This window comes from Gossypium hirsutum, chromosome D10 (genome assembly GCF_007990345.1).
Source record: "Gossypium hirsutum isolate 1008001.06 chromosome D10, Gossypium_hirsutum_v2.1, whole genome shotgun sequence".
Lineage (NCBI taxonomy): Eukaryota > Viridiplantae > Streptophyta > Magnoliopsida > Malvales > Malvaceae > Gossypium > Gossypium hirsutum.
The window spans coordinates 11148546-11164384 of record NC_053446.1 but is presented as its reverse complement, the minus strand read 5'-3'; the positions used below and the strand labels follow the sequence as shown (position 1 = coordinate 11164384).

Below are 15839 nucleotides of genomic sequence, written 5' to 3'. Positions count from 1 at the left end.
TTCGGGCCGGGCCAAAATTTTTTTATGGGCCCGGCCCGGCCCATGAACACCTCTAGTACAGACCAATTACATCAACGGCTAAGATTAAAGGGTATCTACAAATTAAATCTCTAAGATTACAAAATCATATCTTCCAAGATTGCATATCATATCCAAGATTGCATATGTCATATCTAAGATTGCATATCATTGAAGATTATGTTTCCATAAGCTTGTAGATGGAGCTTCAACCTTTTTAAGTAATAGGCCATTTCGATCAGAACAAATGATATAATTTTGTACCGAACTTAGACTTTATTTTATTATTGTGAGCCCGGACTAAAATTGAATATTACATATACATTTACATTTTATAACGCATATACATTCTCTATATTTTTTATATATATATTTCATTTTTTATATATATTTATATACATACATATTTTTACATATATATATATACATATTTTCATAGTTCATTTTTATATTATATTTATACATTTATTTATATATTTTGTAAATATATATGCGCATATCTTAAAATGCGCATATTTTTATATACTTCTATATATTATAATTTTTATAAATGTATTTATAAATATATTTATATATATTTTTGTTTCATAATTTTAAAATATGTATACCTACATATTTTTTTTTTCATATTTTATGTACATACACATACATATATGTATTAAAATTTTCATATATTTTATGGTTTTATTGTTTCGCAAAATGTCTATCTTTTTATGCCCATTTAATTACAAAAGCATTTTAATTCAACTCGTTTATTACCGTTTCTTTTACATTAGTTGTCTCGTTTTTTATTTTTCTTTATTTTATTTTATTTTATCGTTTATTGGATTATTTCTCGTGCTATTCTCATTAGCATTTTAAGCATATATTTGTATATTTGATTTCGAAAAAAATGTTTTTTTTTTAATTAAAGCATGAAAATCATCTTACTTCGTAAATTATTTTTAAAATATTTGGTATTCATGATTCTCGAGAAGGATTGGTCCTAACTTACTGGGCTTCAATTCTATTCGATGAATTTAGATAGCCAAGTATTTATTTTGCAATAAAATTATACATTTCAAATTAAAGCTTATTCTCGGAAATCCAAAAATGTTGGGTCCTAACTTACTGGACATGACATTTTGTCCTCTCGAAATAAGAATTTCTAAAAAAATGAGGCAATATTCGGTATTTGGAATTTTGAGAAATTGTGTCCTAACTTACTGGGTTTCGATTTTCTTCATTTGACCTAAATAGCCGAATATCTTTCTAAGATTTAAATGCGTGAGTTTTAAAATCAAAAGACAAACTTAATTTTGAAGATTTAAAAATATTGCGTCCTAACTCACTGGGTGTGATGTTTTATTTCTTTGAAATAAGAATGTTTTATTATTTTAATTCATTAACGAGTTATAAGTTTTCTTTTAAAATTTTTCAAATTTCATAGACCAAAATTATTTTTAAGGTAAGCCGATCACACCTCAATCAATAATCGGTGGCAGCTCCAATTTTTATTTTTTTAAAAGTCGACAACTAATTTTTGTTTTCAAAAAAATGATTTCGACAAAAATATTATTAAACAAGATGTTTTTAAAAAATTTTAAAGTGCTTTGAAAAAAAAATTACAAAAGTATTTTTTAGTCAAAAATAAAAATAAAAAAATTTTAATTTTTGGTCTACGATGCTTTTTAGTCCAAAAGTACTTCCGACGGAGACTAACCCAATGACATGCACGCTTGCAATGGAGCCATGCTACTGGGAAACCCCAAAGAAGACACTGAAGCCACCAAAAAATAGACCAGAACACCAACAGAGGAAAAGCCAAAACTGAAAAAAAACTTAGAAACTTGAGAATAACAATCACCAAAAACCGAATGGGTGTGATGATACCAAAGTCCGTCAAAGTTTAGGTCTAGTGAAACCCTGGAGAGGTGGTAACGTCATAACACCAAAAGAGCAGAGGGCTTCACCAAATAGAGAAGTTTGAATGATACGAAATAACATAGGAGAATCCATGGAGCACCAAGACATTAACAACCTGAGATCGACAAAGAAGTGAAAGGTAGGATCTTGAGTTATTATGCCCAAAAACAAACAACATGGCAAAACAGAAACGTGAGAGGCAACAACCTGAAGAGTTATTATGTCGAAAATCAATAGAAAGGAAAAACAATATGGCAAAACAGAGATGTAAGCGGTAGCCAAGAAACAAAACTTGGAAGAGATCGAATATAACTTTCTAGACAAAATTTACATCCTTCCAGTTTAAGTCTACACAATTTTATATTTTTGATTAAAAAAACCAAAATTTAAGGTAGGATCAATCATTTTTTATTAAAAAATTGAAATGAGGTTAACGATTTACATTAAAACTCCTTCTTAAATATTTTTTAAATTTTATAATTATTTATACTTATTATATAACTTTTTTCATACTTTATATAATTTTAATTAAACACATATTTTATTATTAATCGTATGTCCTATTTCTTCTGATATATATAGTTGACAACTTTTTGAAAGTAGATCTTAAGTTTTCAAGACGAGATTTTGAAAAATCTCGGATATGAAGTCAAATCAAATGTCGAATGAAACTAATTGAATGGCCAGTGGAGAGATGAGTCAAACACCTTACGCTTTCCTCTCTTGTGTCTTATCCTTCTCGATAAGTTACAATCCGCCGCCACAACAACGATATTTTCACCTACTAAGAGAAAATTACTAAAATCTCGTCAATATCTCTTGTCCGGGTCCCACTCTAATTTCCATCGAACTTGAGCTTCCTCTTCTCTTCTTCTTCTTTTTTTCTTTTTTACTCTGTTCTAAGCTTACAGAAAAGAAAGTATTTTCTTTGCAAACCGTGAAAGTTATTATATTCGATCCGAGAACCTGAAACTTCGAGGTCTTTTTTTTTGTTAAAAAAATTTAAATGATGGTATTTGTGGGACAATAATTGTCATCGCCGAATCGAATCGTGGTGTGTGTAAAGTGATTTCTTGTTTCATATCGTAATGAATTTTTGAAGACGAAGAAATCAGAATTTGAGGCTGAAAACTGGAAAAGAGAACTCTCGTATGAAAGAGGTGGTAGGTGGAACTTCCATTTTTTAATGCATTTTTTTATTGTGTTTTCAGATTTAGTTGTGATTTGAATCTACTGAAACCCTAGGGTTGAATGACTTTAGCTCATGTTTTTGGGAAGTTGTTTTTGAATTTATCTTTAGTTTTAGTTAAGTAGTGGAAATGTAGAAATCTTGGAGTGATTTTATTAATACTTTAATCTCTGACAGTTAATTCATTTGAGTTTGCAGTGGTAGTTACCATTTTGGTGCTTTTTAAGTTTATTTTTTTAATTTAAGCTAGAATTACAATTAAATTGCCTTTTATTCATATCTTTACTTTGTTTCCCAAAAAAAAATGTGTTTCTCATTGGATTGTTTGGAAAAAGTGTTTGTGCTAGTAAGAATTAACAACACTCTCTTTCTTCGGCCTTTTTTACAGGTTAAAACTACCTTCTCTTGTTATTTCCCATACATTTTGGTTATTTGCTAGTTTACACCCAAATTTCAGCTGGCTTTGGATATGACTTATTTATAGCACTTTTCTGGGTGTCCTATCTGAGAGTTTGATTACAGAGTAGTTGGTGTAATATGTAAGACCTTTTTTGTTATTTACTAGGTTTTAGGGGTTTAAACTATTTCTGAATCCGAGGAAAAGGATTGTGTAAGGCAATTATCTTGATGAAGTTAGTAGCATTGAATACTGCTGTGCACTTAAGAAGAGAAGAATATGCTCCCAAATTGGAAGAAACCCCACATTGGATTCATGCTTCAATATTTAGTTGAAATATTGTTTTTGATAATTGGGATATCTAGGAGTAAAGAGGGTGGTAATTGTATGCTATAAAATGAAACAATGGAGCACCCTTTGGAGAAGCGATATCCAGTCAGCGCACAAGATTACAAGTTATACGAAGAAGTTGGAGACGGTGTCAGTGCCACTGTGTTTAGAGCTTTATGCATTCCACTTAATGAGATTGTTGCTATCAAGGTTCTTGACTTGGAGAAGTGCAATAATGATCTGGTATTTATATATATATATATTGCTTACAAATGTATCTTATAAGTTCCATCAACCCCCCTGCATAAAATGTTGACTTCAAACATATTATTTCTGTCATATGAATGGGATTTGTTCATGAGTGATGCAGGATGGCATCTGCAGAGAAGTGCAGACCATGAGCTTGATTGATCACCCTAATCTCTTATCAGCACACTGCTCATTCACTGCTGGTCACTGCCTTTGGGTTGTGATGCCGTACATGGCTGGGGGATCCTGCCTGCATATAATGAAATCCGCTTATCCTGAAGGTTTTGAAGAGCCTGTCATTGCTACTTTATTGCGTGAAGTTCTTAAAGCTCTTGTTTATCTTCATGCACATGGGCACATTCACAGAGATGTGAAGGTTTCTAATTGCCCCTTCTTGTTTTATTTTTATACTATTTGTTTTATTGTCTACTTCCTCGGCTAATTTATTTTCAGAGACCAGGCTGATTAGTTATTGACCATGTTTGATTAATATAGACATTGAGGTATATTATATGACAAGTAATATGAAAAGCTATGGTCGTTCTTATAATGTAATTGACAATGTGTTAGAAATGCAGGAAAATTTGCTTCTGTTCTAAATATCCAAAACCTTATGATAATAGTAGAATGCAATTGAATGTATTAGCTACTATTTGATTTTACTTATTATTGTTGTTTCTCTGACAAGGATAATATTTGTGTTAAGTATGTGAACTGTATACAACCTGTTATCTGCCTTTGTCTGTTTTATTCCTCCTCCAGGGTTTTTTTCTCTGTTATTCTTATCTACATTCATAACTTCTATTTGCAGGCTGGGAATATTTTAATTGATTCTAATGGTGCTGTCAAGTTGGCAGACTTTGGGGTATCAGCATGCATGTTTGATAGTGGAGACAGACAGCGTTCAAGAAATACTTTTGTTGGAACTCCTTGTTGGTATTTGTTTTGCCTTGGCCATCAACTGTCTGGGATTTTAGTTATATTGATACTTTTGTTACGAAATTTGGATTTTGAGAGTTGACAATGACTTCAATGTGTCTCCTTATCATTGCTTTTATATCAGGATGGCTCCAGAAGTTATGCAGCAACTGCATGGTTATGACTTTAAGTGAGTCAGTCACTTTTCTTATCTATACTTCTTTTCTTTTCATTTCCTTCCATTATTTTGCTTTGTTATACCTTTTTAATCATTCTGTTTCATTTTCTTCTTTCCTGTAAACAGAGCAGACATCTGGTCTTTGGGAATAACAGCTCTTGAACTTGCTCATGGCCATGCCCCATTTTCCAAGTATCCACCGATGAAAGTAAACATCTCAGTTTTCTGATTGTTAAATGAGTTTTTTATTGCATGTATTTTGTGGTTTCATTCTTTTTTTACTTCTTAGTTTGATTGTGTACTCCTATTTTTGCTGGCAGGTTTTGCTGATGACCTTGCAAAATGCTCCTCCTGGTCTTGACTACGAAAGGGACAAGAGGTTCTCAAAGGTTTGTGCTATTTGATTGTGTCCTACTGACCCATGTCAATTTTTAATATCATTCTGATAATGTTATACTTTTGGTAGTCTTTCAAGGAGATGGTAGCTACTTGCTTGGTGAAGGACCCAAAGAAACGTCCAGCATCCGAGAAGCTTTTGAAGCACCATTTTTTTAAACATGCACGCTCCTATGATTATCTTGTTCATACCATTCTGGATGGCCTTGCTCCATTAGGTGAAAGGCTGCTAAAGGTCTCTTGCTTACCTTTATTTATTTATTTATTTATTTATTTCATCTGTTATTTGTTTAAGATGGGGGATTAATGTAGAATCTGATCTGGTCTCTTATATCTCAGACAAAAGAAGCTGATCTTCTTGTACAGAATAAAGCTCTCTACGAGGACAAGGAGCAATTATCACAGGTAAATACCGGAGTTCTTACATTTGTCAAAAGTAACTGATAACACTAGGTTATTTCCTGTCGTACTAGTATTTTAGGTTTTTGTATTCTAGCGCTTTGTTACTCCAACTCTTAATATTTTCTTTAAGTATCAGTGTCCAAAACACATCTTGATACAAGTATTGGGATATGACCTCTAAATACATGAAAACAACTTGGAAATTTTGAACATACCTGTATTTGGATCTCACACTTGAGTCATAGAAACATAATTTGAGGCTATCAGCTCCACGTTCATCTCAGGTTTTAAGACTAAGATAAACTATTGCAGCTACTTTTAGTTTGACAGTTGATGCCCATGTATATCTGTATGTCAAAAAATATGATAATATTATATAACTTTGGAGATGAATTCCTTTTACCTTTGCAGCAAGAGTACATAAAAGGAATCAGTGCCTGGAATTTCAACCTAGAGGACTTGAAAAGTCAGGCTGCAATTGTAAGTAGTTTCAATTTCCCATGTTGATATTTTTACTTCTATTATATATTTGGTCGTAGTCCAAAACTGCTTTATAATCTTAATCTCTTTAGAAATGCTGACTGCTCTACCTGCAGATACAATATTATGATGATGTGTCAAATGCAGAAGATCAAGATGGAAGCATGAAGCAAATGGAAAGGTCTGATGTAGAGGGATTATCAGAAGAGAGGATGTCCCCAGAAACAGTTACTACTTCCATTGCTGCAGCTAGCCAGGAGGTATCAGTTATAACCCAAAAATGATTTCTGTATAATTAAAATTGTTCCCTTCAATCCTTTATTGATGCGTTGGTTAGGCTCGTACTTAAAGATTTATATCCTCCTTTCACTTGTTTCAGGACAGGCTAGGTCTCCATGATTTGGAGGGTTCTCTCGCTTCATTTCCTATTAAACCTCTCCAAGCTCTCAAGTATGACATTTTTGTGCTTGCATGACCTTGCTATTGCAAACAATTCATTGTTATAACATTATAGGGAATATCATTTTTCATATTCAAAGAGATTGGGAATCTTGATAGAAGTTTAATCTTCCAATTTTATTTTTATTTTTTGTTAATATTCTTCTGCATATATTTTAAGAACATATATGGCATCTCCTGGACTAATTACTGTCCTGTTTATTGGAAAGAGGTACGCTACTGTTTGAATTGTTTTTTAGTAATTGTTTATGCATTTAATCGGTGCAGAGGCTGTTTTGACATTGGTGAAGATGATAAGGGTGCAAACGGTTCAAATGGAAAAGGTTTTACCGGATCAGAAAGTGAACAATTAATTATAAAGTCATCAAGAGCCATGGACCAAAATGCTGGAAAGAATGAGGGTGAGGATTCTAGGCAAAGTAGCTCTCTACCACGTCAGGCCATTCCAGAGTATAAAACGTTTAGTGGTTCACTAATGCCTGATAACACCTTTTCTTCTAGAAAGGTTACAGGAGATGAGGACAGGTAACTCCGAGCTGCAAACTGTTATCATTAAACATGATAGTGCTTGAGTTATCACATAGGAATCTCTTTTTCCCCATTACCAAGCTCTAGATACGAGGAGGTTTTGAATTCTATAGATTGCAAGACAAGCTGAATCCTAGATGCATGATCTATTATGCCGGGTCTTTGTTCTTTACTTGGTCATTAATTCTGTTGTTTCTATGGTTGCATTGTTGCCTTTACTTGAGAAGTTTTTATGTCATAATCTATGCTAAATTGGGCTTATTGGAAATGTTCTGAAGGAACTTTCCGCAGCTTAAATTTCAATCTGACCGCAACTACAGTGGTCCATTGTATCGCCAGAGGAGAGAAACAAATAATACTGGTATTCCTGGTTTATTTTCTTCCTTTCTACTTTTTAGTTCTTATTTGTACTCTAACGAACTTGGGTTTTCTTTTTTTTGCTTCTCATTATGTATCAGACAATGCATCGGAGAGTGCAGTCGTTCAGCGGGGACGCTTTAAGGTGACTTCAGCCGATCTCAGTTCTAAGGTACATTTGCAATGTTATGAGATGCTTATCTTGTGTGTTTAAAGAGACTTCAGAACCTGTTGGGTGCAATTTTATGTTTGTGCAGTAACATGGAACTTTGTTCTGATCAAGTGTTTTTACTTGAAATCAGCAGCATGGTTAGGAATATATTGCATATATCATCCATCTTATATCTTGCTAGCTGTAATAATACACTACCATGAAATTTGTCAGCGTTGATAAACATCTACGTAGTTTGGTCACCGTTTTTTGGGCATCATGTAAAATACTGCATAAACAAAAATGACATACATCTAATGCCATCAACTGTTATATTATATTGAATAAATTATACTTCTGCAAAACTGTTATGTTAATGATTCCACAGCTGACTTCGGTTTCTTTAAATATGGTTGACTTGTGGTACACATGCATTTTATTCTATTTTACTCCGACTCTTCATTTTCCTTAGTGTATCTGTGCCTGACACATTTTAGACATGAGTACAAATGTATGATCCAAGTATATGGAAAAACTTGGAAATTTTCTAGTATACCTATGTCATACACATGCTGACACTCACCCTCAAGTTTGAATATCATTGATTTCATGTGTTTGTCCTGATGGATGCATGTTATCTAATTTCAAACTGTAATTTTTTGTGGAAGGTTTATTTGCTTTGGACCTATGTTACTCAAAGTCAGGTGTGTGTCAGATATGGGTATGTAACTAACATGAGCACGGATATCCTAAGTTTTTTCATGGATTTTAAAGACCTTTGAAGATCATATCTCCATATCCATGAATCAGACACGAGTGTTGGATATGGGTAATTAAAGAAAAATGAAGTCCTAGCAACATATCTTTCGATTAAGTATATCCACTAATATCTAGATCTATACCTCTTGGAAATTGTGATTTTTTCTTTCTGATTGCAACCCATAACTATGTTCTCTGACTCTTCATTTTGCTTGAGGTATCTGTGTCCAGCATATATTTGGGTATATGCATGGAGATATGACCCTCAAAATACTTGGAAAAAATTGAACATACCTGTGTGGAACATATACCCATATATGAAACTTACACCAAGTCCGAGTAACATAGACCCAGACAGTGCTCCTACAAACTGTCTTCTATGGTGTCTATTTGAATGTATGTTTTCAAGGTGAAAGAATAATAAGAACAGAACTTGGCAATTTATCTTTTAGGTATTGACTTTGTAACCATTGCCATTATTTTGTCTCATTCAGGGGGCTACAAACTGCATTTTTAGCCCATCTACTGGAGGTCCATCTCCAAATGTTACAGCTAGTGCAATTCTCTCATCTCTACAATACATTTTGCAACAGAACACTGTGCAAAGGGTATGTTTCATTTTATATGTCCATTCTCGTGTCATAGAGATTACCTGTTGTAAAAACAGGAAGTATGAGGTTAAATTTGATAATTGCTAATTGCTAACAGGAAGAACTTATTAGACTGATCAAATACTTGGAGCAAACTTCTGGTAATGCCTATTTTGATTGTTCGCACTTTCTGCTGCTTAATTGTGGAATTACGAGGTTAAATTTAACTTCTCTTGCTTATACAGGTAAGCTTGGAGACTTGACAGAGGTTGGCACCAATGAACTTTTGCAGGTAATTATTCAACCGTAACTTCTTATTAACCGTGTTACTTTTCTTAACTAATGTTCCATAGTGTTCACCATGTTACTTTTCTTAACCATGAACAGTTGGAGCAACATAGCATGGGGTTACTGGTTTGTGCACTCCCATGCTGAGACGTTTTCTTGGAAAGTTTGACCTTATTAAAGATTTTATTTTTCTCTGTCTTAATTGTATGTTCAGATACCACCTTCTTCTGCAAGGGAGAGAGAACTGCAATCTCAGCTGTTTCAGCTGCAACAGAGGTATTTGGTGAAGCATAAACATTACTGATTGTCTTTGTTAATGCTCATTTTACTGAACCTTTATTTCCATTGTCAGAATCGGGGACCTTGCCGGGGAATTGCAAAATCAAAAAGTAAAAAACTTGCAGGTTTGCGTGTTAAGCTTGAATATTTATTTAGTCTTGCGTGTTAAGCTTGAATAATGCGTACTAATTACTTGGTCATTTGTTTTGATTACCGTTAAATTATTTGTTTCTTCTATTGATGGGAAACCAGAGTTCATTTTTACTTATTATCATCACCTTGCAGTTAGAGAAACAATTACATGCTTTGGGCAACAACAAAGTTTGAAGGTGAGATGGTGCTGTTTGTTGTATTTCTAGTGTATTGCCTGGATTTTGTGATGCCATTCCTCGAATCCCAGGTAACTTACTGTAATTTATTGACAGGATATTGTACTATAGTCTACAGTCTAAGTTGTAAAAGTAGTATATTTTTAAACCAGAGATGGTTATCAATTGGCAATAAGGAAGGCTTTTAAGTAACAAGATGGACGCGAGAAGTTAGATGCCTCCATAGCATGAAATACGCTGTCGATTCATGTATTTGTGTCGTGGTGTCTAGTATTTTTTTTCCTGTGTTGTCATGTAAATATAAACAAGATAAAAATTATAAGACACATTAAAAGTATATATTGTATGCTCGTAATCCCATCCTTCAGGCAATGAAATACAGATATCCTCAGATTTTGGTTACTTAATATTTGTATATATATTGCATCCATTGAACAGTTAACTAAGGGCTACCTCTCATACTGTATGATAGCAGCAATAGGAGCTTGCATGAATGTATTACTTCGCATGATATCTATCTGGCCGCCCCTTGGCATCGAAATGACTGACTTGAACCTACTACAACAGTACTTTGATGTAGTATAGTGCTGGGGCTGGGCTACTAACCAATTCACTTAAGATGTAGTTGTTCCACTTCTATCTGCTATTCAAAAGGCTAGACATGTTGACACCCTGTTCTCTGCATTTAAAGAAAGATTGGAGAGCTTGGATAATAGAGGGAGCGTGGAGTCTTCTACAAACCTAAATCATATTATTGACCTTGTCCTTGACAATATCAGCTCCTCCGAAGAAGCCCTTGTCCCTTCCATCATCCCCATCCCCTGGAGGTAGAGATTATACAACTCTGTTAATAGCTTGCTGTCTTGGACCTTGTTGACTCAGGGTTCCTTATACACCCCTGTTATCAAAGGTGTTAGAGATGAAAGAGCATAAATTACTGACAAGATACATGGTCTTATGAGAAATCCTTTTTCTCCTTTCAACTTATCTCTCTTTTTATGTATTTTTGTGATAGGCTTAATGGGTATAAATTATATTGAATTTTTTTAGTATATTAATTATATTAAAAAAATGAATTTGGTTTTATTATTATTGAACTTAAACCAAACTTGAGCAACTCGAGTTGAATTCAAATATTTCACTGTTTTGCTTGAACAACTTACAAATTGTTAATTATATAAATTTGGTTTAAGTATATTAATTATATAAATTCGATTATCGTAATATTTTTTTTGGGTAATTAATAACAAAGTCCAGCAAAGCTGAAGGAGCTTGTACAGCTTAGAATGAAGGGCACTAGCCTAGTTAATAGGACAACAATTTATCCGAGTAGGTCTGCCACCTAATCTTTCACCCCCTTTTTTTTTTCCCAGAAAATTAAGTCAAGTATTTCAATTGAGTTCCTCGAAAGATGTAATCTTCAATAGTTACATATATTCTGTACTTACGAGAGTTGCAATTAGGACTTTTTACGATCGTTTTCAATAATAACATTGTTCCAATTAGTACAGTGTATCAAAGATGAACTAGACTTAATTGTAGAGGTTCAACCATTAAGACGGACCAAGTCCTTATTAGTTGGATCCGGCCAAAATTTGACCATCGCAATATTTCACAATGGTGATTATGCCCTCTTTATCAAGCACAGTTGATTTTCCCCATATATGACGATCTTGACAAGTCATCAACATTAGAGCGGTTAGTGGAGGGAAGCAAGACTTTGCATTCATCAAAGTCAACACGAATGAGTCAAAGATAGTGTTGGTGACGAGAGTTTCCGAGCTAAGCATCCTGAAGTTGGTGATAAGCTTGCCAGCCTTCATCAACCAAACCATTAAGGCTTTGAGTGTTACAAGAATGAGTCAAAGACAGGAAGATCACCCTACTTACTTTTAGAATTTCAAGTAAGACTTGTAAATATAATCTGTTTCCTCTTATAAAGCGTACCTCTTTATTGCATCAATAGTGAATTACAAAATCAAAGTTTTCTCTTTAATTTGTTCTTTCACAAGGTATCAGTTTAAAAACCCAAGCTCTTGTTGTTGCTTTTTATTTTATGGCCTCCTCAACTGTGTCATCCATCTTGCCAAGCGTACACAATCAATTGCCTATTAAGCCAGACCCCCTTTTATCTTCACTTTTGAAGGGCATTGGTTGTAATGTGCCAGCATCCTGAGACCTTTTGCATCAATATTCTACGACTTCCAGAGCTTATTTATTTATTGTGATGCCTCCCTTTATTTTTTTAAGGAATGAGGTGTTCCCTTTATGAATATTTTCAGGTATCCCCTCCTTACAGTTGCTTTAATGGCATCCATCAAGTGAAGGTAATCGTTTGTGTTGTGACCTATATTATTGTGATACAATCTCTCAACCGTAGACTTCTTTCTTTAATGACAAGAGCACGTGAGTTTGAATATACTGAAATGCATTTATACTTCAATTTAAGAGTTGAGTAAGGATTATAAATAATTCTGGCATTATATTAATAATAATAATAATAAAGAATGTAACGAAGAATGGCATAGATGATACCTTTTTAAATATTCCGAGCATCGATAGTTTTGATACCTTATTGTGGCCGTATCTTTCCTCCATTCAGCAGCGCGAAGGTTTGGTTGCCCCTCTAAGTTAGGACTATGTTGACGTCTTTAAGAGGTCCCAAGAAGATTCTTCTTCTTTCCTGGGTTGCTTTTAGTCCTTCCTGGAATTGAGTCCAAAGAAATTCATTTTAGATTATACTGTTGAAATCTTCTCTCACTCCTAGATCTCAACAATACCCTTGACAATATATTAAGGTGGCGGAAGAAAATTGTAAAGTATAATTATTATTTTATCGCTGAAATTATGAAAAGGATAGACAATAAGTTTTCAGAATATTATTTTGATTTTGATGTTTGGGTCCACCTTGTTGGAGTTGATAATGGATACTGTAATACCTAAATTTTACCCGGCCCTTTTATAAATAAAAATAAAATAAAAAAGTCCAGTATTTTAACGAGCTGGCCTAGAATACAAGGCCCAAAATAGAAGTGGCCCAAAACAAATGAAGAAACCCTAGGGTTTCTAAGGGAGTCTTCAGCACCGCAACCAAGCGCCTTGCACGAGCCGCCTTCACCTGCACGACAAGAAAGGCAACAAGATAGAATCGGCAGAATAACGAAAAACTCAGGAAATTCAGCAAGCACAGATGCAATAGAAATTTCATACCTTTTTTATTTTTTTTCTTTTTTTCATTGGTCTGCTATAAAAAGCAGACTCAAACATTGTAACAAAAGATATTTTTTTTTTTGGAACGAAAGAGAATACAAAGAAAAGAAAACAATTCAAAATTTTTGGAAAGCGGAGGTGATTATTTTTTAGTTTACTTTGTGGGTGTTCGATTTTATTTATTATTTATTATTTACTTTTTTTATTTTTTATTTTCTCTTAAAATATAAAAAGGGAGGAAATCAAATAAAAAAAGGAAAAGGGGGAAAGGAATGTTGGATTGAAAAAATACAAGAACAAGGAATCAGAAAACATTTTTTTGGAAAGGTGATTTTCGTCGTTTTTAGAGTTTTTTTTTTTCGATTTTGTTTACATGTTTTTATATCTTCTAATAGCAGAAAATAATAAGAAAAGAAAGAATGGAGGTGCTTACCTTTGGTTCGGTCCCTTCAAACTGCCGTCAAGGGTGGTGCTTTGGGCGGCGTCATGGCAGTGGTGTGGCTGGGGTTTGGGTTGAGAAAAGAACCCTAGCAGAGAGTTCTCCCCTCCCTTCTCTGTTTTTGAAGAAAATGAAATGATATGTTTGTTAAAAGTTTTTTTAGGGTTTGAAAAATAGTGTCGTTTAATGGTTATGGATTTGCCTGTTTGGACCCTTGGTGGGCTATTTATCTATTGGGTCCTTTGTTTTTTGAAGTATGTTTAATCATTTTCTTTTATTTCTTTTAAATTTAACCACACGTTTTATTTTTGTTTCACTTTGGTCCTTATTAAGACGTGGCTTTTTGGAGGGTGGGATTAATTCTCCTTTGGATCCTCCCCTGTTGCGCGCGTTTTAATTTAGTCCCCTTTAGTGTTTTCTATCTTTAAATTCAGCCTTTTAACTCCGTTTAGTTTTCAGTTTAATCCTTAATCTTTCATTTTAGGTTTCTTTAGTTTATTTTGTTAACATTGTTATTATTATTTTTATGGTTATTATTATTATTATTATTATTATTACTATATATAAATACGCATTTTTTTATAATAATATATATACGCATTTTTATATATAGTATGCACGCGTTTTTTATATAATATATATATGCATTTTTTTTATATGGTATGCACGCATTGTTTTTTTATATAATATATATATGTTCTTTTTTATAGTATACGTCTACCTATATATATTTTATACATATGGTTTTTTATATTCATTTTCTATAGTATAAACATTTTTGTTATTTTACTTTTAAATCATTATAAGTTTTTTTTATTCTATATATTCCGTTATGTATATACATATTGTACATATATATAAGTGTTTAAATACATACATATATGTATTTTCATGATTTACCAATATATACTTATACACTTTTTTATTTTGTAAATATATACATATACATACTTTTATATTTTTATCTTATTTTTCATAATTTCAAATGTATATATATTTTGTACCTCTTATTCTTTATATTTTTGTTTATTTCCTCCATTTGTTTATTGATTTAGGTTATCATTTATATTTTAAAAGAATATTTTTTATTTTGTTTATTTATTTGATACTTTGCATGTTATCGATTTTGTTTATTCATTTATTCATATTATTTCTATGTCATTGTAATATTTATTATTGCATTGTATATTTAATGTAGCATCACATCATTTTTTTACTCGATTTCAAATTTTCAAAATTGAGATAATGCTTGTATATAGGATTTTCAAGGAAATTGAGCCCTAACGTATTGGGTTCCGATTTTCTTCGTTAAATCTAACAATCGAGCATTTCTCTTTAATCAAAAAAATAAGAATTCAACACGTTGTATCCTAACGTATTGGATGTGACGCATTGATTTCTCGAAATGAAGATTTTTTCTAAAAAATAATAAAGGAAATATTCCAAGTTTGGGATTTTGGAGGAATTGTGTCCTAACGTATTGGACCGCAATTTCTTAAATCTTGAATAAATAGATATTCTTTTAAATTTTTATTACACGAGTATTCTGGCCTAATTCATTTTTGAGGAAATTAGAATGTCGTGCCCTAACGCATTGGGTGTGACATTTTCTTTCTCTGAAATGATAAGGGTCTTAATACGTAACGTTTTTAAGTTTTTGCTAAGGATTATATATTTTTCAAATTTTCGACATTAAGACATTACTTAATTAACTAGGTACCAATTTTTGGGCGTTATGAGGATGCTAATCCTTTCTCATACGTAACCGACTCCCGGACCCATTTTTCTAAAATTCATAGACCAAAGTCGTTTTTAGGTGACCCAATCACACCTTAATAAAAGATTGGTGGCGACTCCAAATTTTCATCGACAACTAATTTTTGTTTTTTTTCCAAAAATAAAAAGTTGCTTTCGACAGCTTGGCGACTCCGCTGGGGATATTTTTTAAAAAATAAGAGAGTCGAGCCACAAAGTTGATTAGTTTTTGT

General features: G+C 32.8%; 1 protein-coding gene and 1 long non-coding RNA gene across 16 annotated transcripts; one reads left to right on the top strand and one right to left on the bottom strand.

Moving 5' to 3' along the window:
• Positions 1-2668: 2668 nt before the first annotated feature.
• On the top strand, positions 2669-11229 carry LOC107914240 (serine/threonine-protein kinase BLUS1). Of its 14 annotated transcripts, none has more exons than XR_005919663.1 (23): positions 2951-3083; positions 3501-4082; positions 4210-4464; positions 4900-5024; positions 5152-5196; positions 5311-5392; positions 5505-5573; positions 5651-5815; positions 5920-5985; positions 6394-6462; positions 6579-6722; positions 6842-6912; positions 7189-7446; positions 7728-7810; positions 7908-7978; positions 9211-9324; positions 9425-9467; positions 9552-9598; positions 9694-9720; positions 9809-9870; positions 9947-9998; positions 10159-10273; positions 10898-11229. XR_005919663.1 is itself a non-coding variant. In XM_041103104.1 (23 exons), exons 2-22 carry the CDS (start codon positions 3915-3917, stop codon positions 10198-10200), a joined length of 2058 nt encoding a protein of 685 aa, XP_040959038.1. In that variant the 5' UTR covers positions 2951-3083; positions 3501-3914; the 3' UTR covers positions 10201-10202; positions 10898-11229. The 14 variants fall into 14 exon arrangements, 10 of the variants coding, with proteins under 10 accessions (XP_016698585.2, XP_016698584.2, XP_040959038.1 ...); XR_005919662.1 differs by having other exon boundaries at positions 10894-11229; XM_041103104.1 differs by having other exon boundaries at positions 10159-10202.
• LOC107914241 (uncharacterized) lies at positions 9945-14051 on the bottom strand. 2 transcript variants are annotated; one of them, XR_005919666.1, is made up of 3 exons: positions 13846-14010; positions 10152-13320; positions 9945-9991 (listed from the first exon to the last, which is right to left on the bottom strand). It is a non-coding gene; the product is annotated as an uncharacterized lncRNA (long non-coding RNA). The 2 variants fall into 2 exon arrangements; XR_001688745.2 differs by lacking the exon at positions 9945-9991 and having other exon boundaries at positions 12130-12623; positions 12738-13320; positions 13846-14051.
• Positions 14052-15839: the final 1788 nt, after the last annotated feature.